This window comes from Nyctibius grandis, chromosome 33 (genome assembly GCF_013368605.1).
Source record: "Nyctibius grandis isolate bNycGra1 chromosome 33, bNycGra1.pri, whole genome shotgun sequence".
Taxonomy (NCBI): domain Eukaryota; kingdom Metazoa; phylum Chordata; class Aves; order Nyctibiiformes; family Nyctibiidae; genus Nyctibius; species Nyctibius grandis.
In genome coordinates, this window is record NC_090690.1 from 5,127,986 (window position 1) to 5,149,509 (window position 21,524).

The following is a 21,524-nucleotide window of genomic DNA, read 5'->3' on the forward strand; positions in this document are numbered from 1 at the left end:
CGCTGGGAGGTGCTGGGAGCTGCACTGGGAGCTGCACTGGGAGGCACTGGGAGGCTCTGGGAGGCGCTGGGAACTGCACTGGGAGGCACTGAGAGGCGCTGGGAGGTGCTGGGAGCTGCACTGGGAGGCTCTGGGAGCTGCACTGGGAGGCGCCTCCCCCCCCCACAGGCCGCAGCGTTGCCGGGCGGTGACTCACGGCCGGGGGGGTCACACGTGTGACGGGTGCGGGCGGGGGGAGCCCGTGGGGCCGGGGGGGGGCAGGCGCCTCCCAGTGCCTCCCAGTGCAGCTCCCAGTGCCCCCCAGTGCCTGCCAGGGCCTCCCAGTGCACCGGGGAGGGGACACGCACCCCGTCCTGCCCCCCCTGCCCTGGTCACGCGTGTGCAGCGCGTGTCCCATGTGCACAGCGTGTCCCGTGTGCGGTTTCATGTGCAGCACGTGTGCGGTGCGTGTCCTGTGCGCGGTGGCTCCACATGTGCGGTGCGTGCCACGCACTGGGTGCCATGGCGGGGTTCCCGTGTGTTGTGCCCGCGGTGCCACGTGTGCCTGTGTGTGTGTGTGTGTGTGTGTGTGGTGCCACGTGTGCAGTGTGTGCGTGCACGAGGCTGCGGTGCCAGGGCCGCGTGTGCGCACGCGTGTGCACACATGGTGTCCGCGTGTCGGTGCCAGGCCGCAGCGCGTGCGCGTGGGTGCCGTGCAGTGCCCCCCGTGGCGGTGCCACCGCCGCAGGCCCAGCGCCAGTGGCCCAAGCGGGTGCAGGGTTGGTGCCAGGCCGGTGCACTGCACGCGTGGGGCCCGCGCGGTGCCCGTGCGATGCCAGTGCTGGGGCCCACCCAGCACCGTGCCAGCTCCCGCGCTGCACCAGTGCCCGTGCAGTGCCAGGGCTGGTCCCCACGCAGTGCCAGTGCCCGTGGAGCGCTGGAGCTGGTGTGGTGCCGGTGCCCGTGCAGTGCCAGGCCCTGGTGCGGTGCCAGTGCTGGTCCCGGGGCAGTGCCAGTTCCCCTGCAACCCAGATCCCACACAGTGCCAGCCTAGCACTGGTCACCAACCAGTGCCAGTCCCAGTGCAGTTCAGAGCTGGTGCCAGTGCAGCACCAGTGCCAGTGCCAGTGCCCATGCAGTGCTGGTGCCGTTCCCGGTGCAGTGCCAGTGCCGTGCTGGTCCCCGTGCAGTGCCAGTCCCAGTGTAGTGTCGGTGCAGTGCCACTGCCAGTGCCGTGCCAGTCCCGGTGCCAGTGCAGTGCCGGTTCCAGTGCAGTGCCAGTGTTGGTCCTGATCCCGGTGCTGGTCCTGGTCCCAGTGCCAGTCCCGGTGCCAGTGCCGGTGCCAGTGCGGTGCTGGTGCCAGTGCTGGTGCCATTCCCGGTCCCGGTGCCAGTCCCGTTCCCAGTGCCAGTCCCGGTCCCGTTCCCGGTGCCAGTGCCAGTCCCAGTGCCGGTGCCAGTGCCAGTCCCGGTGCCAGTGCCGGTGCCAGTGCCAGTGCCAGTCCCGGTCCCGGTCCCGGTGCCAGTGCCGGTCCCGGTCCCGGTCCCGGTCCCGGTGCAGTGCGGTGCCAGTGCCAGTCCCGGTGCCGGTGCCAGTGCCAGTCCCGGTCCCGTTCCCGGTGCCAGTGCCGGTCCCGGTGCCGGTGCCGATGCCGTTCCCGTTCCCGGTCCCGCCCGGCCCCGCCCCAGCTCGGTGCCGCCCCCCCTCCTGAGCCCGCCCCCGCACCCCCCCCCCCCGCGCTCCCCGGGGCCGGTGCGGGACCGGTGCGGACGCCGCGATGGGCCCGGCCCGCTCCTGCCTCCTGCTGGCGGCCGCGCTGCTCCCGCTGCTGCCCCCCGGGGCCGCCCCCGCCGCCACCCCCGCGCTCACCGACGCCGAGATCGAAGAGTTTTTACGGGGTTTTCTCGGTCCCGGCGACCCGGGAGAAAGCGACGGCGACGGGGCTGATGGCACCGAGCTGGGCTTCGGTACCGACCGGGGCACCGGCACCGGCACCGGTGAGCGACGGCACCGCGGGGCGGGGGGGTCCCTGTACTGGTACCGCGAGGCGGGGGTTACCGGTCCCGGTCCCGGTCCTGCGGGGCGGGGGTTCCCGGTACAGGACTACGTGGCGGGGGGGTCCCGGTACCGCTGCCACGGGGCAGGGGGTGGGTCCCGGTACCGGTACCACGAGGCGGGGGGTCCCTGTACTGGTAGCACGGGGCGGGGGGGGGTCCCGGTACCAGTACTTCAGGGCGGGGGGGTCCCTGTACCGGTACCCCGGGGCGGGGGGGTCCCGGTACCGGTACTGCAGGGCGGGGGATCCCTGTACTGGTGTCACGGGGCGGGGGGGCTTCTGGTACCGGTACCACGAGGTGAGGAGGTCCCGGTACCGGTACCGCGGGGCGGGGGTGTCCCGGTACAGGTCTACGGGGCGGGGGGGGGGTCCCTGTACCAGTACCACGAGGCAGGGGTTACCGGTCCCGGTCCCGGTCCCACGAGGCGGGGGGGTCCCTGTGCCGGTGCCACGGGGCGGGGGGGAGGTTCTGGTACCGTTACCATGAGGCGGGGAGGTCCCGGTCCCGGCACCGTTGGTGGGGGGGGCGTCCCGGTACCGGTACCGTGGGGCGGGGGATCCCGGTACAGGACTACGGGGCGGGGGGTGTCCCGGTACGGGGGTGGGGGGCAGCGGGGTGTGGGGAACCCCCCCAGAGCGGCTCTGGGTGCCCCTCACCCCGCGTCGGGGCGGCTCCCCCCCGCCCCCCCCCTCCAGCCTCCCCGGGGCAGCTGCTGGAACCCGAAAAACCCAAGAAAGAGAAGAAGGAAAAAGCCCCCAAAGCCCCCAAGAAGCCCAAGGAGAGACCTCGGGGCTCCAAGAAGGACAAGGACAAGGTCAAGGACAAGGACAGGGACAGGGACAGGGACAAGGACAGGGACAGGGACAAGGACAAGGACAGGGACAAGGACAGGGACAAGGACAAGGACAAACCCCCCAAGAAGCCCAAGGAAAAAAACCCCAAAAGTTCTGAAAAAACCCCAAAAGGTTCCGAAAAACCCCCAAAAGGCTCCAAAAAGCCCAAGGAAAAGCCACCCAAGGCCACCAAAAAACCTTTGGGCAAGAAGCCACCGGAGCCACCAACCGCCCCCCCGGAGCCCCCGCGGGGTGACGATGACGTGGGGACACCCCGGTTGCCTTCGCCCTACGAGGAGGAGGAGGATGGAGGTGGCCGAGGTGAGTCTTGGGGGGCCCCGTCTCGCCACGAGCGGGGTTGGGGTGAGGGGGGGGCTGGCACACTGCGGTGTCACCCCCTGTCCCTGGTGGCACTCCGCGGGCAGAGGGGCTTGTCACCGCGCTGGGGTCACCCCCTGTGCCCCCTTCCCCCCCAGTGGGATTTTCTTTTGGTGTGGGGCTGCCTGGGGGGGGGGAAGGGGGACACACACGGGACCCAGGGCACTGCCACCCCCCCGCTCTGTGTCCTTGTCCCCAGGGGAGCTGGAGGAGCCACCGAGCGAGCCCTGGGAGGTGGGCCGGGAGGAGTGGCCCCCCGAGCCCCAGCCTGGTGAGTGCCCTGTCCCCAGGGCCACCGCCCTGTGTCTTGGGGCCACTGCCCTACACCCCAGGGCCACCTCCCTGTGCCCCAGGGCCACCTCCCTGCTCCCAAATGTCACCTCCCTGCACCCTGCTGTCACCTCCCTGTGCCCCAGTGCCACCCCCCTGGTGTCACTCCCCTGTGTCCCAGGGCCACTTCCCTCCACCCCAGGGCCACCTCCCTGCTCCCCACGGCCACCTTCTGGCACCCTGGTGCCACCTTCCTGCACCCCAGTGCCAACCCCCCTGTACATCAGGGCCACCTCCCTGTTCCCAAATGCCACCTCCCTGCACCCTGATGTCACCTCCCTGCTGTCACCTCCCTGTGCTGCAGGGCCACCACCCTTCACCCCAGGGTCACCTCCCTGCACCATGGGGCCACCTCCCTGTGGCCCAGTGCCACCTCTCTGCTCCCTGGTGTCATCTTCCTTTGTCCCAGGGCCACCTTCCTGCTCCCCAGTGCCACCCCCCTGCACTCCAGTGCCACCTCCCTGCACCCCAATGTCACTTCCCTGCACCCAGTGCCACCTCCCTGCACCCCAGTGCCACCTCCCTGCATCTTGAGGCCACCCCCCTGCACCCCAGTGCCACCTCCCTGCACCCCAGTGCCACCCCCCTGCACCCAGAGCCCCCCCGCGCCCCTTCCCCACGTGTCCCCTCCCCGCAGAGGTCCCCGAGGAGCCGGAGCCACCGACGCTGGACTACAACGAGCAGCTGGAGCGGGAGGACTACGAGGACTGTACGGTGACAGGGTGCAGGGTCGGGGGACACCACCGGGGTCCCCTGAAGGGTGAGGTGTCCCCAAAGCCACTGTCACCCCCTTTTGTGTCCCCAGTCGAGTACATCCGGCGGCAGCAGAAGCCCCGCAAGCCCCCGAGCAGGAAGAAGCCCGAGCGCGTGTGGCCCCAGCCCGAGGAGCCACGTCAGTGGGGTGACAGGGGGACGAGGGGGGGCTGGCACCGCTCGGGGTGGGGCGAGGGGACGGTCCCCAGCCTTGGGGACCCGGCGGGGAGCAGCATTTTGGGACAGCCCGGAGCTGGGGTGGCCACGGGGACAGTAGAGAGGTGTGGGGACTGCGTAGGGGGGGCAGGGGGTCCTGTAGGGGTGCGGGGACCCCATAGGGGCACGGGGATACCATAGGGGTATAGGGGACCCCACAAGGGGCATGGGGACACCATAGGGGACCCCACAGGGGCACAGGGGACCCCATAGGGGCATGGGGATACCATAGGAGTATAGGGGACCCCGCAGGGGCATAGGGGACCCCACAGGGGACCCCATAGGGGGGCATGGGGGACCCCATAGTGGTATAGGGGACTCCACAGGGGTATAGGGGACCCCAGAGGGGTATAGGGGACCCCACAGGGGCATAGGGGACCCCGCAGGGAAAAAGGGGACCCCATAGGGGCTGGGGATACCATAGGGACAAAGGGGACTCCACAGGGGCATGGGGGACCCCACAGGGCCACAGGGATACCATAGGGGCGTAAAGGACCCCATAGGGTTATAGGGGACCCCATAGGGGCATGGGAACACCATAGGGGCATAGGGGACCCCGCAGGGACAAAGGGGACCCCATAGGCGCAAAGGGGACCCCATAGGGGCATGGGGATACCATAGGGGCATGGGGGACTCCATAGGGGCATGGAGGACCCCACGGGGACATAGGGGACCCCACAGGGGCACAGGGATACCATAGGAGCGTAAAGGACCCCATAGGGTTATAGGGGACCCCATAGGGGCATGGGAACACCATAGGGGCATAAGGGACCCCATAGGGGTGTAGGGGACCCCATAGGGTTATAGGGAACCCCAAGGGGCATAGGGGACCCCGCAGGGACAAAGGGGACCCCATAGGGGCATAGGGGACCCTGCAGGGACAAAGGGGACCCAATAGGGGCATAGGGGACCCCATAGGCGCATAGGGGACCCCATAGGGGCATGAGGATACCAAAGGGGCGTAGGGGACTCCATAGGGGCGTAGGGGACCCCATAGGGTTATAGGGGACCCCATAGGGGTATAGGGGACCCCATATGGGCACACTGATCCCGTGGGGGACACAGGGAACCTGGCAGGGACATGGGGTTCCCATAGGGACATGGGGACCCCATAGGGACATAGGGATCCCACAGAAGCCTGAGGGACCCCATAGGGACATGGGGGGACCCCACTCCCCACCCCATCCCCTTGTCGCCCTCCCCAGCGGAGCCAGAGGTGCCCCCCCCACAGCCACCCCCCCCACCCGTCTTGGTGACCGAAGGGGACTACGACGAGGGCTTCGAGCCACCCGACTACGATGACCGTGAGTGACAAACCGGGGGGGGGGGACACCAGGACACCCCAGGACCCCCATATTGGGGGGGAGGAGGGGGAGGGCTCTGCCTGGCCCCACAGGGAGGGATGTCCCCTTGTGCCCAGCTGGGCTCTGACCGGTGGCACCCATGGGTGTCCCCTTTGCGCCCCGCAGTGCAGTACGGGCTGCCCCCGCCGCCGAAGGCCCCGGAACCCCCCGAGAAAGAGGGGGACACGGAGACGGAGGAGGGGACACTGAAACCCTGTGAGCGGCGGGCAGGGGCTGGGTGTCGGGGGGGGCATGTCCCCGGGGTGGGTGACATGTCCTTGGGGCGAGTGGCACATGCCTGAGGTGGGTGGCACGTCCTCGGGGTGGGTGGCACATCCTCGGGGTGGGTGGCACATCCTCAGAGTGGGTGGTACATCCTTGGAGTGGGTGATATATCCCTGGGGTGGGTGGCATGTCCCCAGGGTGGGTGGTACATCATTGGGGTGGGTGGCACGTCCCTGGGGTGGGTGGCACATCCTCAGAGTGGGTGGTACATCCTTGGGGTGGGTGATATATCCCTGGGGTGGGTGGCACGTCCCCAAGGTAGGTGTCATGTCCTTGGGGCGAGCGGCACGTCCCTGAGGTGGGTGGCATGTCCTCGGGGTGGGTGGCACATCCTTGGGGTAGGTGGCACAGCCATGGGGTAGGTGGCACAGCCATGGGGTGGGTGGCATGTCCTTGGGGTGTCACATCCCTGGCGTGGGTGGCACATCCCCAGGGTAGGTGGCACATCCATGGGGCGGGTGGCTCATCCCCAGGGTAGGTGGCACATCCTCGGGGCGGGTGTCATGTCCTTGGGGCAGGTGGCACATCCCCAGGGTAGGTGGCACATCCATGGGGCGGGTGGCATATCCTCGGGGCGGGTGGCACGTCCCCAACAGCCGCTCTCCTGCCCCAGGGAAGCCCAAGAAAGGCGGTGGCAGCAGCAAGGAGGAGGAGGAGGACCCTTGGGCGGAGGAGAAGGGCCGGGACCGCAAAGGTGGGTGCCAGCCCCCCGTCCCTGTCCCTGTCCCTGTCCCCTGTGCCCCCCCCCTCACTGTGCCCCTTGTCCAGGAAAACCCAAAAAACCAGGAGGGAAGAAGTGGGACCCGGACGAGGACGAATGGGCCCCTCCTGAGGAGAAGACAAGTGAGTGGCCCCGTTCTCGGGGACAAGCGGGCACCCCGCAGGGGGCGGGGGGTGCCCATCACCTTTGCCCGCCCCACACTGTCCCCAGGATGTCCCCCCATCGGCCTGGAGTCCCACCGCATCGAGGACGACCAGCTGCTGGCCTCCTCCATGCTGCGCCACGGGCTGGGCGCCCAGCGCGGGCGCCTCAACATGCAGGTGAGGGTCACCCGCGTCCGCCCCACCCCGGTGGGACCCCCACCCCACCCATGTCCCCTTCGCTGTCCCCACCCCAGGCGGGCACCAACGAGGACGATTTCTTCGACGGGGCCTGGTGCGCCGAGGACGACAGCCGGGCGCACTGGATCGAGGTGGACACCCGCCGCACCACCAAGTTCACCGGCGTCATCACCCAGGGCCGCGACTCCCAGATCCAGTACGGGGACGGATGTGGGGACACGGGGTGGGGGGGGGAGCAGCCTGGGGACACCTCCCCTGTCCCAACCTGTCCCCTTTCCACCCACAGCGAGGACTTTGTCACCAGCTTCTACGTGGGCTTCAGCAACGACAGCCAGAACTGGGTGATGTACACCAACGGCTACGAGGAGATGGTACGGGGGGGGGACGGGGACAATAAGGATGGGGAGAACCTGTCCCCTCCACCTTGGCCATATCTCACCCCCCACCCGGCAGATGTTTTATGGCAACGTGGACAAGGACACGCCGGTGCTGACCGAGTTCCCCGAGCCCATGGTGGCCCGTTACATCCGCATCTACCCCCAGACGTGGAACGGCAGCCTCTGCCTGCGCCTCGAGGTCCTGGGCTGTCCCCTCTCCAGTAAGAGCCACCCCAGAACAGTGGCTGGGGGGGAGCAGGGGGGTTATGGCTCCCTGGCCACCCCACTGCCATGTCTTTGTCCCCTCCGTAGCCATCAGCAGCTACTACGCCCAGCAGAACGAGGTGACCTCCACCGACAACCTGGACTTCCGTCACCACACCTACAAGGACATGAGGCAGGTGAGGACCTCTGTGGTCATGGTGGTGGTGGGCACCTCCGTGGGGGTGGTGGTGGGATCCTCCATGGTGGTGGTGGACACCTCGGTGGTGGTGGTAGTGTGCACCTCCATGGTGGGGTAGGATCCTCCATGGGGGTGGTGGTGGGCACCTCTCTGGTGCTGGTGGTGGACACCTCGGTGGTGGTGGTGGTGGGCACTTCCATGGTGGGGTGGGATCCTCCATGGGGGTGGTGATGAGATCCTCCATGGCGGTGAGTGTGGGCACCTCCATGGAGGTGGTGGTGGTATCCTCCATGGTGGTGATGGTGGGAACCTCTATGGTAGGGTGGGATCCTTCATGGGGGTGGTGGTGAGATCCTCCATGGTGGTGAGTGTGGGCATCTCCATGGTGGTGGTGGTGGGATCCTCTATGGTGGTGATGGTGGGCACCTCCATGGTGGTGGTGGTGGACACCTCGGTGGTGGTGATGGTGGGCACCTCTATGGTGGTGGTAGTGGGCACCTCCATGGTGGTGGTGATGGACACCTCGGTGGTGGTGATGGTGGGCACCTCTATGGTGGTGGTAGTGGGCACCTCCGTGGTGGTGGTGATGGTGGGCACCTCCATGGTGGTGGTGATGGTGGGCACCTCCATGGCGGTGGTGGTCACCTCGGTGGGGTGGGATCCTCCACGGGGGGTGGCCTTGCCCCCCTCCCCCAGTGCTGCCCCCCATTGCCCACCCCTCTCCCCGCGCCCGCAGCTGATGAAGGTGGTGAACGAGGAGTGTCCCACCATCACCCGCATCTACAACATCGGCAAGAGCTCGCGGGGGCTGAAGATCTACGCCATGGAGATCTCCGACAACCCGGGCGAGCACGAGACGGGTGAGGAAGAGAAGGTGGAGGGGACCTGGCCACGGTCCCCCTGGCGCGGGCAGGGAGGTGGGTGGCACACTTGACCCTGCCCGTACCCCCTGCCCGCAGGTGAACCCGAGTTCAGGTACACGGCGGGGCTGCACGGCAACGAGGTGCTGGGCCGGGAGCTGCTGCTCCTGCTCATGCAGTTCCTGTGCAAGGAGTACCAGGACGGGAACCCCCGCGTGAGGAGCCTGGTGACCGAGACACGGATCCACCTCGTGCCGTCCCTCAACCCCGATGGCTACGAGTTGGCGCGTGAGGCGGTAAGGGGAGGGTGGGGTGGTGGGATGGTGGAGTGGTGAGATGGGGTGGTGGGCTGGTGGGATGGGATGGTGGGATGGGATGGGATGGTGGGTTGGTGGGATAGGATGGTGGGATGGGGTGGGGTGTTGGGATGGGATGGTGGAACGGTGGGATGGGATGATGGGGTGGGACAGTGGGGTGGTGGGGTGGGATGGGACGGTGGGCTGGTGGGATGGGATGATGGGATGGGATGGCAGGGTGAGGTGGTGGGATGGTGGGATGGTGGGGTGGGATGGTGGTGGGGTGGGATGGTGGAGTGGTGGGATGTGATGGTGGAGGGGTGGGATGTGATGGTGGAGGGGTGGGATGGGATGGTGGAGGGGTGAGATGGTGGAGGGGTGGGATGGGATGTTGGGATGGGGTGGTGGGGCAGTGGGATGGGATGGTGGGGTGGGTCAGTGGGATGGGATGGTGGGGTGGGACAGTGGGGTGGTGGGGTGGGATGGGACGGTGGGATGGGGATGGTGGTGGGATGGGGATGGTGGAGCGGTGGGATGGGATGTTGCTATGGGGTGGTGGGGCAGTAGGATGGGATGGTGGGGTGGGACAGTGGGGTGGTGGGGTGGGATGGGACGGTGGGATGGAATGGTGGTGGGATGGGAGGGTGGGATGGGATGTTGGGATGGGGTGGGATGTTGGGATGGGATGGTGGAACGGTGGGATGGGATGATGGGGTGGGACAGTGGGGTGGTGGGGTGGGATGGAACGGTGGTGGGATGGGATGGTGGGATGGGAGGGTGGAGTGATGGGATAGGATGGTGAGGTGGTGGGATGGGACGGCGGGGCGGGATGGTGGAGCGGTGGGATGTGACAGCAAGGTGGTGGGATGCAGCCCCTGGGTTCACCGCTACCCGCAGGGCTCCGAACTGGGCAACTGGGCACTGGGCCACTGGACGGAGGAGGGCTACGACCTCTTTGAGAACTTCCCTGACTTGGCTTCGGCGCTGTGGGCGGCCGAGGAGAGGAAGCTGGTGCCTCACAAGTTTCCCAACAACCACATCCCCATCCCGGAGCATTACTTGGCCGAGGACGCCACGGTGAGCCCCGGCCCGGGGCACGGCCGTGAGGGGGTGACGGGGACGTGGTGGGTCACACCACCGTGCCCACCTCGGCAGGTGGCGGTGGAGACGCGGGCCGTCATGGCGTGGATGGACAAGAACCCCTTCGTGCTGGGAGCCAACTTGCAGGGCGGGGAGAAGCTGGTGTCCTACCCCTTCGACACGGCCCGGCCCGTCAGCGAGACGCCGGCGGCTGCCCCTCGCCGGCCCGACGACTACGAGGACGACAACCCCGAGCTGCAGGAGACGCCTGACCACGCCATCTTCCGCTGGCTCGCCATCTCCTACGCCTCGGCCCACCTCACCATGACCGAGACCTTCCGCGGGGGCTGCCACACGCAGGACATGACCAACGCCATGGGCATCGTGCAAGGGGCCAAGTGGCACCCGCGGGCTGGCAGTAAGTGGCTGCCGCGCTGTACGGCGTCGCCTTGTCCACCTCACGCTCCCTCTCGGTGAAGGTGTGGGCGAGCGGCTGGGTGGGCGCTTGGTTGGGTGTCTTACAGGCATGAACGACTTCAGCTACTTGCACACCAACTGCCTGGAGCTCTCCATCTACCTGGGCTGCGACAAGTTCCCTCACGAGAGCGAGCTGCAGCAGGAGTGGGAGAACAACAAGGAGTCGTTGCTCACCTTCATGGAGCAGGTAGGTGGTGGGTTGGGCTGGGCCATGAGCCGGCGGCTGCCCCACGTGGCTCACACAGACTCACAGAACCAACCAGGTTGGAGGAGACCTCTGGGCTCATCGAGTCCAACCATTGCCCTGACACCACCATGGCAACTAGACCAGGGCACTAAGTGCCATGTCCAGGCTTTTCTTAAACCCCTCCAGAGATGGTGACTCCACCACCTCCCTGGGCAGCCCCTTCCAATGGCTAATGACCCTTGCTGAGAAGAAATGCTTCCTAATGTCCACCCTGACCCTCCCCTGGCCAAGCTTGAGGCTGTGTCCTCTTGTCCTATTGCTGGTTGCCTGGGAAGAGGCCGACTCCCACCCCAGGTACTTGTAGACTGCACTAAGGTCACCTCTGAGCCTCCTCTTCTCCAGGCTAAACACCCCCAGCCCCCTCAGCCGTTCCTCGGAGGTCAGACCCTCCAGACCCTTCACCAGCTTGGTCGCCCTCCTCTGGACTCGCTCCAACATCTCAAGGTCTTTCTTGAAGTGCGGGGCCCAGAACTGGACACAGGATTCAGGGCTCCTCTCGTCCCCTTCCCTCACATAGGTCCATCGGGGCATCAAGGGCTTGGTGACGGACCAGCAAGGAGAACCCATCGCCAACGCCACCATCGTCGTGGGGGGCATCAACCATAACATCAAGACAGGTAGGGTGCAGCGTTGGGTGCTGGGTAGGGTGCCGGCAGCACTGTGCCACCCTCCTTCACACCCGCTGCCCACAGCCAGCGGCGGGGACTACTGGCGCATCCTGAACCCGGGCGAGTACCGCGTCTTGGCCCGGGCCGAGGGCTACAACCCCAGTGTCAAGACCTGCAGCGTCTTCTACGACATCGGGGCCACCCAGTGCAACTTCGTCCTGTCACGTTCCAACTGGAAACGCATCCGGGAGATCATGGCCATGAACGGGAACCGACCCATCCGCCGCGTCGTGCCGGGCCGCCCCATGACCCCTCGCGAACGCATGCGCCTGCGGATGCGGCTGCGGCACCGCATGCGGCTCCGGCAGCAGATGAGGTTGCGGCGTCTCAACGCCACCACGGTCACCAGCGGCCCCACGGCCCCGCCGCCCACCACGGCCCTGCCTTTCGCCGTCAGCAGTACCACCTACGCGCCCTGGAGCCAAGAGCCACCCACAGCCGGCACCTGGGAGACGGAGACCGAAACGGAGGTGGTGACCGAGCTGGTGACGGAGACGGAGGTGTGGGAGGTGGGCACGGGGACGGCGCAGCCCTTCACCACGGCCGAGACCTACACCGTGAACTTTGGGGACTAGGAGAACGCTCGGCCCCTCGCTCCTGCCTCGGGCCAAGGCTGGACGCTCGCGGCCCGTTTGGTTTCGCCTACCGCGGGCTCCGGCATCTGCTTCTAAAGTCTTCCTCGAGCCCCGGGCAGCCCGCTCTGGGTCACCCGCTCTGGGTAACCTGCTCTGGGTCACCCGCTCTGGGTACCCCGCTCCGGGTCACCCGCTCCGGGTGGGCTCCAGCTCCTCACCCGCGCTGCTTCCTAGGACCGCAGGGCACGTGCCACCGTGCCGATGCTCGCCCCACGGCCGGGCGGCTGCGCAGCGTCCCCCTCGCCGGGCTCCAGAACCAGGCAGGAGGGGCCGCGCTGCCCCGTCCCTTGGGGCTGGGCAGTGCCAGCAAGGGAGGGGGTGAAGCAAGACCCAGTCCTCGCCCCCCCCCCGCCCCCATCCCCATCTCCCGGCACAGCGGGGTTGGCAGGGGTGGTCCCGCTCTCCAGGGCAGGGCCCGCACGGAGGCAGGCGCAACCCCTGTCACCTCCACACAGTTGTTTTTTTTTTTGTTACACAAATAAATTGAGTTATATTGGTACCAGCATCTCTTCTCTCCCACGCCAGCCCTCCTCGGAGGGCACAAGGGCGGTGGGTGCCAGGACCCTCCGAAGGGGCCAGGGGTTTATCGAGTCCGTTCCCTGCCTGCTCAGTGCCCGACCTCCATGTCCCCGTCATCATCCTCGGCCCCGAAGCCGGAGAAGCTGATGGGCTGGCAGCTGAGGTCGCGCAGGTTGACGAGGCAGGCGGTCTGCGTGGTGCTGAAGGCGGGCACCGTCACCAGCAGGACCCGCTGCCCGGCCTCCCCTGCAAAGACAGGCGGGCGTCAGGCGGGCGAGCCCCCGGTTGGCACCCCGGTCTGGTCCCCCAAACCCCCAGCAAGGGTCGAGGGGTGCTGCGAGCGGCGGGGACTCACCTTTGAGCAGCTTGGACTGGAAGCGGGGAGCGTTGCCGCAGAAGTAGACGTGAGGGCAGGTGGTGAGGATGAAAGGATCCGATTTGTAGAAGGGGTAGCAGCCTGGGAGGGATGGAAATCAGGAGGGGAACCTGCTGCTGCACCCCTTCGGAGGGCAAACATCCCCCCAGCCTCGGTAGCCACCCAGCCCTCGCCTTACCCAGCGTGTCCGGGGCTGTGGGGCTGATGTGCCCGGCCAGCAGCGTCCACTCCAGGATCTCCAGGTAATCATCCATGCTGCTGTATTTGAAGATATCACTGACGTTTTGTCCCGACGTCCCCAAAAACCTGCAAAAGAAGGGGACATTCAGACAGTACCCGCCGTGACTCGCCCGGCAGTTGTCACAGAGCTGGTGGCACATGAGGTTTCTCTTACCTGACGCCATCCACGTCGGCCTGGTAGGGGTTGGTGACCAGCCGGAGCGTGGAGTAGACGCTGGAGAGGGGCAGCATGCAGCGGTGCAGCGGCTGCTGGGGCAGCGTGTAGTTGGTGGGGTCAAACTCACCAGGCATCACATCTACGGGCACGGAGGTCTGCGGGCAGAGCGGGGATTAACGGCGATGGCCAAACCACCCTCCTGTGACGGGGCTCAGAGCAAAGCCCCGGCTGGAGCTCGCTGCTGGCTCGGCCTGATTTGGCTCCCACCCCTTCCCCGCAGGAAACCTCGCTTGGCTTCACCGCAGAGACCAGATGCCGGGAGAGGGATGTAAAGCTGGGCTCTGTGCCGCCTCTCTCCTCGCTGCGCTTCCCACCTGGCACCAGATGTGGTGCTCAAAGGGCAGCTGGGGGCTGGGGAAGGGCTGTTTGCCACCCCACAGCTCCGGGGCTGCTGGCAGAGCTGCTCTCCCTCCCCTAGAAGGTACCCGATCCTCCGACCAACCCTCTCCCGCTCCAAGCGCTCACGCAAAGCTGCAGCAGGATCTCATCCAGCATCTTCACGGCCTCCACGCTCGCAGCCTGGGTCTTCTTGGTCAAGTACTTGGCCTGGATCAGTGAGGAGAGTGATGGAACAACCCCCTGCCCTCCCCAATTCCTCCTTCACGGACCCCCCGTGCCCCGGGAGCACGGCCGAGGCTGAAGCCCCCCGTCCCCGCCGTACCTTGTTGATGGTGTCGCGGCTCTGCGTGTTCTCGCTCAGCAGGTTCCCCGCCAGGATGACGCGGGCGATCTGGGCGGCGCAGCTCTGCTCGCCCTCGGCGCCTAGTTGCCCCGTCACCACGTCCACCAGCAGCTGGGTGCTCAGCAGGGACTCACCGCTCCCGCTGCCCAGCCCCAGCCCCGACGCCAGCAGGACAAACCTGAGCGGAGAGGATTGGGCAGCACGCCGTGCTCCCTGCCCGCACCCATCCCTGCCCGCACCCATCCCTGCCCGCACGGCGATGCCAGGGCTGCCCGCACCAAGGGGCTTCAGAGAGCCAGGCGTGGGGGGACACAAGATCCGCGATCTCTCTTGGCACGAGGCGCCTACTCCGATGGGCACGTGGGGCAAACGGTCCCCAGGGCTCGGGGACAGGGCGGGGGACATGGTGCCAGCCCCGCTCCTGTCACTGCAGGGACTCACCGGTCCGAGGTGGGGCCTTTCCACGGCAGGGGCCGGGGCAGGTTGGCGAAGCAGTGATCCTCCACCAGGAACTTGCCGTCGTCTTGCTCGGAGCCGTACACGGCAAAGACGGTCCCTATGGCAGAGGGTGGGTGGTCAGCCCCCGGCCAGGGCTCGAGAGGTGGCTCCTACCATCGTCCCCTACCTGTCACCAGCCTTTGCACCTCGATGGCTCCTTCCAGCTTGATCCGCTGCAGCTCATCCTCCAGGATCAGCTCGTCGGAGGGGTGGATGTACTTGGGCAGGGGCGGCTGAGGCACCAGGTTGTGCTGGAGGAAGGGGGGGAACAGGGCAGGCTGTGACGGCCCCATTGCCTTTGAACCCTGCCCGGCAGGCACGGTGCTAACCTCGTGCCATGACGAGCAGGCTCCAAACTTCCCAACGTGCTCCCCAGCTCGGAGCAGACGGGCCCCCGGCACCGCACGGGGACGGCGGAGCTGCCCCAGACACCCCTCCTCATCCTCCTCCTCTGCAGCAGGGAATGGGGGTTGTTCTGCCAACCCCGCTGGATCCCAAACCCTCCAAGAGCAGGAAGAGCAACACAGAATCACAGACTGGTTTGGGTTGGGAGGGACCTTAAAGCCCATCTCGTTCCAACCCCCTGCCACAGGCAGGGACACCTTCCACCAGCCCAGGTTGCTCCCAGCCCCATCCAACCTGGCCTTGAACACTGCCAGGGAGGGGGGCAGCCACAGCTTCTCTGGGCAGCCTGGGCCAGGCTCTCACCACCCTCACAGCAAAGAATTTCTTCCTCAGATCTCATCTCAATCTCCCCTCTTTCAGTTTAAAACCATTCCCCCTCGTCCCGTCACTCCATGCCCTTGTAAAAAGCCCCTCTCCAGCTTTCCTGTAGCCCCTTCAGGCACCGGAAGGTGCTAGAAGGTCTCCCTGGAGCCTTCTCTTCTCCAGGCTGAACAGCCCCAGCTCTCTCAGCCTGTCTCCAGAGCAGAGGGGCTCCAGCCCTCGGAGCATCTCCGTGGCCTCCTCTGGACTCGCTCCAACAGCTCCGTGTCCTTCTTCTGTTGGGGCCCCAGAGCTGGACGCAGCACTGCAGGGGGGTCTCCCGAGAGCGGAGCAGAGGGGCAGAATCCCCTCCCTCGCCCTGCTGGCCACGCTGCTGGGGATGCAGCCCAGGACACGGGTGGCTTTGGGCTGCCAGCGCACGTTGCCGGCTCATGGTGAGCTTCTCGTCACCCATCACCCCAAGTCCTTCTCCTCAGGGCTGCTCTCAATCCATTCTCCGCCCAGCCTGGATTTGTGCTTGGGATCGCCCCGACCCACGTGCAGGACCTTGCCCTTGGCCTTGTTGAACTCCATGCGGTTCACAACACCAAGCAGGTCCATATGTGATAGCAAAGGTGTGACACCAAGAGTGACAGTATCTAGGGACGGGGTAGGCACAGATTATACACCAGCTCCCCAGGTCAAAGCCCTGGCAGTTCCCACTCACTCGGCCACAGCGAGCACGAGGGAAGCCATGGGAAGGCAGCCGAGGTCCCACATGTCCCCCAGAGCCCTGCGGAGGAGGAGGAGGGAACAGTCCCCGCCGTTACCTCCTCGCTGATCTCCTGCAGGATGGAGGGCTGCAGCTGCATCGCCTTGAAGAGCGTCCCCACCACGCAGCACTTCTCGCCCACCCGCAGCTCGCAGAGCTTCCTCACCACCACGTCGGTCCCTGCCGAGAGAAACGGGGTTCAGCCGGCCTCGGGGACGGACGAGAGGGCCTGAACACCGAGGCCAGCGAGAGGCGGCGGCAGGGGCACGTTGCGAAGCCTCTCGCCGTTCCTCGAGGCAGGGAGCCGAATCCACATGTGTGAGCCAGATGGGGCTACCAGAGAGCCAGCGCTGCCTGCAGGCATTTCCGCTGCGCGAGGAGGGGAGAAGGCTGGGTCACGCCGGGGTCTGGGGGACACGCAGCTCCCAGCCACCCCCCCGGCCAGCGTGCAGAGCTCCCCTTGGGCCCACGGGTCCAGTTCTGCCCGGGAAGGGAAGGCACACCAGTCTGGGACTGTCCCACCTGGGCATGGAGTGGGTGCTCTTGGCCTTAGGCACAAGGGGCTGGTGTTCACCACCCCCAAACCTGAGCTCTGCCTCTGCCAGGGCCAGCTCCTCCACCCAGGATCCCGGCACGACGCCAGGATCCCCATCGGAGCCGGGTATTTGGGAAGATCCCAGCATGAAGACAGGGTTTGTGCAGGGTTTCCTCTGCTTGAAAGGCACAAACAGGCCCCCGGGCTTTAGCCAGGGATCCACAGGAGGACACGGGCCGGGGGAACCCAGAGAAGGCGTGAAGAGCATCGCAGCCCCCGCGCTTCAGCGCCTTTGTGCCTGGGGAGCATTTGCAGACAGCAAAAAAACGCATCTCCCTCATCTCAAGACGTCTCACCTCACCTGTGAGGACCCAGAGACGCTTCACCCCCGCCCTTTACATCCCTGTAGCGCTTTTATATCTTCCCCCTGTTTAAATCAAGACATGAAGCCCATCCAGCCCGAGCCTCGAGCTCTGGAGGGAGGAGGAACTGGCTCCTGGGTCTGTGAGCGCTGCCGGGCTCCTCTCCCACACCACCACTGCCAGAGCCTGCTGCCGCGCCGGCTCCTCCGTCAGCTTTCTGGCCGTGGGCAGTGGGGGGGATGGTTTTTTTCCCCCCCTTCATCCTTCAAACTCTCCCTTTGCTCATCACGCGCCTGCTGAACGTGACTCCTGCCCGGTGGAAAGCACCCCGCCGCGATGGCAGGCGCCCCGGGCGCGGCGGAGCTGGAAACGCGGCTTCATCCGTCCCAGGAATGCAAACACTCGGAGTCAGGGAAAAAACAACCCAGTTTTAGTCCTTATTCTTGGCTCTAACCCCCTCCAACGTGCGTGTGGTTAGGGGGGAGGAAGGGGCTGCGCTCGGCACATTTTGCCTGCGGGCGCGTCTCGCTGTGAGTCAAACCCCAGAAATCTCATCCTATCGCCTGGCGCAGGGAAGCGGAGCGTTACCGAACCGTCACCCCAGGCAAAACCCACAGTTATGGCCAAGAAATGATAATCGCTGCGTAACCGGCGCGGGCTTTGCTCCCCCTCAGCTCCACGCAGCCCACGGGGCTGAGGAGGGGAAGAAAAACAAGCGGCTGGCCCAAAAACCTCCCTAGAAGGGCAAAGCCGAAAGCGCGGCTGGCCCGAGAGGAGGAAATTCAATAACAGGCTCTGACCAGGCCGGGGGAGCCGCGCCGAGGCCTGCCAGGAGGCTCAGCCGCCGCGTGCCCGCACCGGAGAGGTGCCTGCTTCATCCAGCGCCACCGTTAGCGCCTTCAGATGGAAACTCTTCAGGGTCTCTCCCACCCCCTGCACCCCGTTTCCCGGCTGGGGCACCCACCAGCCCGTCATCCTGACACACCCTGTGCTTCAGACAGCGAGGGGAAGCTTTCAGCTGCCCAAAAACCCCAAGGTTTTCCTCACAGAGCGGATGTTTAAGGGTGATTTTAGAACCTTTAAATGCTGGAGAGATGGCAAATTGCATGTGAGCTTCGACAAGAGGAGCGAGACAGACAGGGTTTAAAAATCAGGGTGTCTTTTGAACAAAGCTTCTGCTGTCAGGGGAAGAGAGAGAGAGAGAAGGGGGGGAAGAGAGAGAGAAGGGGGGGAAGAGAGAGAGAAGGGGGGAAGAGAGAGAGAAGGGGGGGAAGAGAGAGAGAAGGGGGGAAGAGAGAGAGAAGGGGGGAAGAGAGAGAGAGAAGGGGGGAAGAGAGAGAGAGAGAGTTTGTGGAAGAGAGAGAGAGAGACGGGGAAGAGAGAGAGAGAGAGAGAGAGGGGGAGAGAGAGAGAGACGGGGAAGAGAGAGAGAGAAGGGGGAAAAAAGGGAGGGGAGAGGGGAAAAAGGGAGGGGAGAGATCGTCTCTGCCTCGTTTAAAGGTTTTAAGCATAACAGAACTGTTGTGCATCAAGAAAAGGTACACGGAATAACTCATCGAGGATCCTTTCCATAACACCCTAAGCAGGGTGTGAAAGTCTTCCGGCGTCCATCCGTGCAAACAACGTGACGTGATGTTCATGGCACAGGTTCCAGCTTTAATTTTAAGTCTAGATTCCCTCAGGAAGAAGACAAGCAGCTTTTTGACCTCCTCACCGTCGCCAGCAATCTCAGCGTCTAGGACTTGGTTGCAGACGCTCATCAGCATTTCATCCTCGTTACGCCAGCGAAACCAGCTCCCTGCCCTCTGATTTACTTATCGAAATTACAAGATGCCATTTATGTCATTTATTTAACCCAAAGGGACGCTGTTTTCAACCTGACTTTCCAACTCGACGCGCACAAAGATCAAAGAATCACAGACCAGTTTGGGTTGGAAGGGACCATAAAGCCCATCTCGTTCCACCCCCCTGCCACAGGCAGGGACACCTTCCACCAGACCAGGTTGCTCCCAGCCCCATCCAACCTGGCCTTGAACACTGCCAGGGAGGGGGCAGCCACAGCTTCTCTGGGCAACCTGGGCCAGGCTCTCACCACCCTCACAGCAAAGAATTTCTTCCTCAGATCTCATCTCAGTCTCCCCTCTGTCAGTTTAAAACCGTTCCCCCTCGTCCCATCACTCCATGCCCTTGTAAAAAGCCCCTCTCCAGCTTTCCTGTAGCCCCTCCAGGCACTGGAAGGTGCTAGAAGGTCTCCCTGGAGCCTTCTCTTCTTCAGGCTGAACAGCCCCAGCTCTCTCAGCCTGTCTCCAGAGCAGAGGGGCTCCAGCCCTCTGAGCATCTCCGTGGCCTCCTCTGGACTCGCTCCAACAGCTCCGTGTCCTTCTTCTGTTGGGCCCCAGAGCTGGACGCAGCACTGCAGGGGGGGTCTCCCGAGAGCAGAGCAGAGGGGCAGAATCCCCTCCCTCGCCCCGCTGGCCACGCTGCTGGGGATGCAGCCCAGGACACGGGTGGCTTTGGGCTGCCAGCGCACGTTGCCGGCTCATGGTGAGCTTCTCGTCACCCATCACCCCCAAGTCCTTCTCCTCAGGGCTGCTCTCAACCCATTCCCTGCCCAGCCTGGATTTGTGCTTGGGATCGCCCCGACCCACGTGCAGGACCTTGCCCTTGGCCTTGTTGAACTCCATGTGGTTCGCACAGGCCCAGCTCTCCAGCCTGTCCAGGTCCCTCTCGATGCCATCCCTTCCCTCCAGCGTGTCACCGCACCGCACAGCTCAGGGTCATCCCCAAACTCAATCCCACTGTCCGTGTCCCCACCAAAGACGTTAAACAGGACCGGTCCCAATCCCGACCCCTGAGGAACGCCACCCGTCACTGGTGCCCCCTTGGCCATCGAGCCGTTGACCGCAACCGACAGCTTCACCCTCTTTCCCCAAAAATGGGGGGTTACCCCCCCCCAAACTGGACTCACCCCACTTCTCCCGCGCCCGCTCCTCCAGGACGGGCCGCATCTCGACGAGGCGCGCGGCGTAGATGTGGGCGTACTGCCGGCTGAAGCTGCGCTCGCCCAGCAGGAAGGGCTGGGACTGGTCTGCGTACCCCGACACCAGCACCCGGGCGAAGGTGGAGGCCTCGGCGGAGGGGGGGGTCAGCAGCGCCTGCGCCGCGGGGGCCGCTTGCGCCGAAAACATGGTGGGGGGGACGGGAGGGTTTTAATGGCCGTGCTGGAACGGAAAGGGGGGAAATTAAACATCCTGCCCGCACCCCCAAACCGACCCCCTCGCCCCCCAACACACAAAGCAGGGCTAGGTCTAACCCCCCCCCCCCAGCACCCCCCTTCGTTTCCCTCCCCTACAACACCCAGGCACCCCCAAACTCATCCTGGTGCCAGGAAAATCACAGGAACCCCCCCAAAAAAATCATACCCTGGCAGCAGGACACCCAAACACCCCCCAAAATACACCCTGGCCATCAGACCACCTCAGGACCCCCCCCCAAAATACACCCTGGCCATCAGACCACCTCAGGACCCCCCCAAAATACACCCTGGCCATCAGACCACCCCATGAACCCCCCCAAATGCACCCCAAAAGAGCCCTGCACAGCCCCCTGGACACCCCCTGGCACCAAGGCCCCCCCCCAAACACACCCCTTGCCATAAAGACCCCCCCCAGGCCAACGGGACCCCCCCCAAAACACACCTCCAAGCACCAGCACCCCCCGAGGACACCACCCCCCCCCAAAACCCCCCAACCCCAAGACCCCCCCCCCCCAGCACCCACCAAGAAGGCCAAAGGGTCCCCCAGGACCCCCCTCAGGGGCTAGGGACCCTCAGACCCCCCCCCAAGCACCAGGACCCTATAGGGACCTCCCCTCCGAGGCACCAGGGCCCCCCCCAGCACCCACCGAGGAGGCCAAAGGCTCCCCCAGGGCCCCTCCCCGGGCCCAGGGACCCTCAGACCCCCCCCCCCAGGACCAGGGACCCCCAAAAAGCAACAGCCCCCCCCCATGACCCCCCCAGCCCCCCCCTTCACAGCCCCCCCGGGCCGTAGGTCACGTACAGGGTCAGAGGTCAGAGGTCGGGGCACCGGCCCGGTACCACGGCCCCGCCATGAGGGGGGCGGAGGGCGGGAAAAGGCGCGAACGCCGCAAAAGCCGGAAGCGGTGTAGCCGCGGGAGCGGAAGTGACGTCAAGACGGCGGGTTGCCTTGGCAACCGGCCGTGGCGGCGCCGTGACGCCGTTACTATGGAAACGGGGGGGGGAGACGCGACAGCGGGACCCCGCAGAGCCCGGGAGGGGATGGGGGACACCGGGACCGAGCCCTGGGAGGGGCGGGGGGG

General features: G+C 65.7%; 2 protein-coding genes across 2 annotated transcripts; one reads left to right on the forward strand and one right to left on the reverse strand.

Moving 5' to 3' along the window:
• The first annotated feature begins 1,743 nt into the window (after nucleotides 1-1,743).
• AEBP1 (AE binding protein 1) lies at nucleotides 1,744-12,773 on the forward strand. Its single transcript, XM_068421370.1, has 21 exons — nucleotides 1,744-1,977; nucleotides 2,733-3,191; nucleotides 3,448-3,519; nucleotides 4,216-4,287; nucleotides 4,384-4,470; nucleotides 5,753-5,851; nucleotides 6,017-6,106; nucleotides 6,789-6,869; nucleotides 6,944-7,018; nucleotides 7,107-7,216; nucleotides 7,294-7,433; nucleotides 7,524-7,608; nucleotides 7,691-7,835; nucleotides 7,927-8,015; nucleotides 8,754-8,877; nucleotides 8,977-9,173; nucleotides 10,071-10,250; nucleotides 10,329-10,671; nucleotides 10,778-10,917; nucleotides 11,495-11,594; nucleotides 11,670-12,773. Exons 1-21 carry the CDS (start codon nucleotides 1,758-1,760, stop codon nucleotides 12,218-12,220), a joined length of 3,459 nt encoding a protein of 1,152 aa, XP_068277471.1. The 5' UTR covers nucleotides 1,744-1,757; the 3' UTR covers nucleotides 12,221-12,773.
• On the reverse strand, nucleotides 12,737-21,347 carry POLD2 (DNA polymerase delta 2, accessory subunit). Its single transcript, XM_068421371.1, has 11 exons — nucleotides 21,245-21,347; nucleotides 20,155-20,407; nucleotides 16,348-16,469; nucleotides 14,940-15,063; nucleotides 14,756-14,870; nucleotides 14,294-14,492; nucleotides 14,098-14,178; nucleotides 13,570-13,727; nucleotides 13,354-13,481; nucleotides 13,155-13,256; nucleotides 12,737-13,045 (listed from the first exon to the last, which is right to left on the reverse strand). Exons 2-11 carry the CDS (start codon nucleotides 20,372-20,374, stop codon nucleotides 12,888-12,890), a joined length of 1,407 nt encoding a protein of 468 aa, XP_068277472.1. The 5' UTR covers nucleotides 20,375-20,407; nucleotides 21,245-21,347; the 3' UTR covers nucleotides 12,737-12,887.
• Nucleotides 21,348-21,524: the final 177 nt, after the last annotated feature.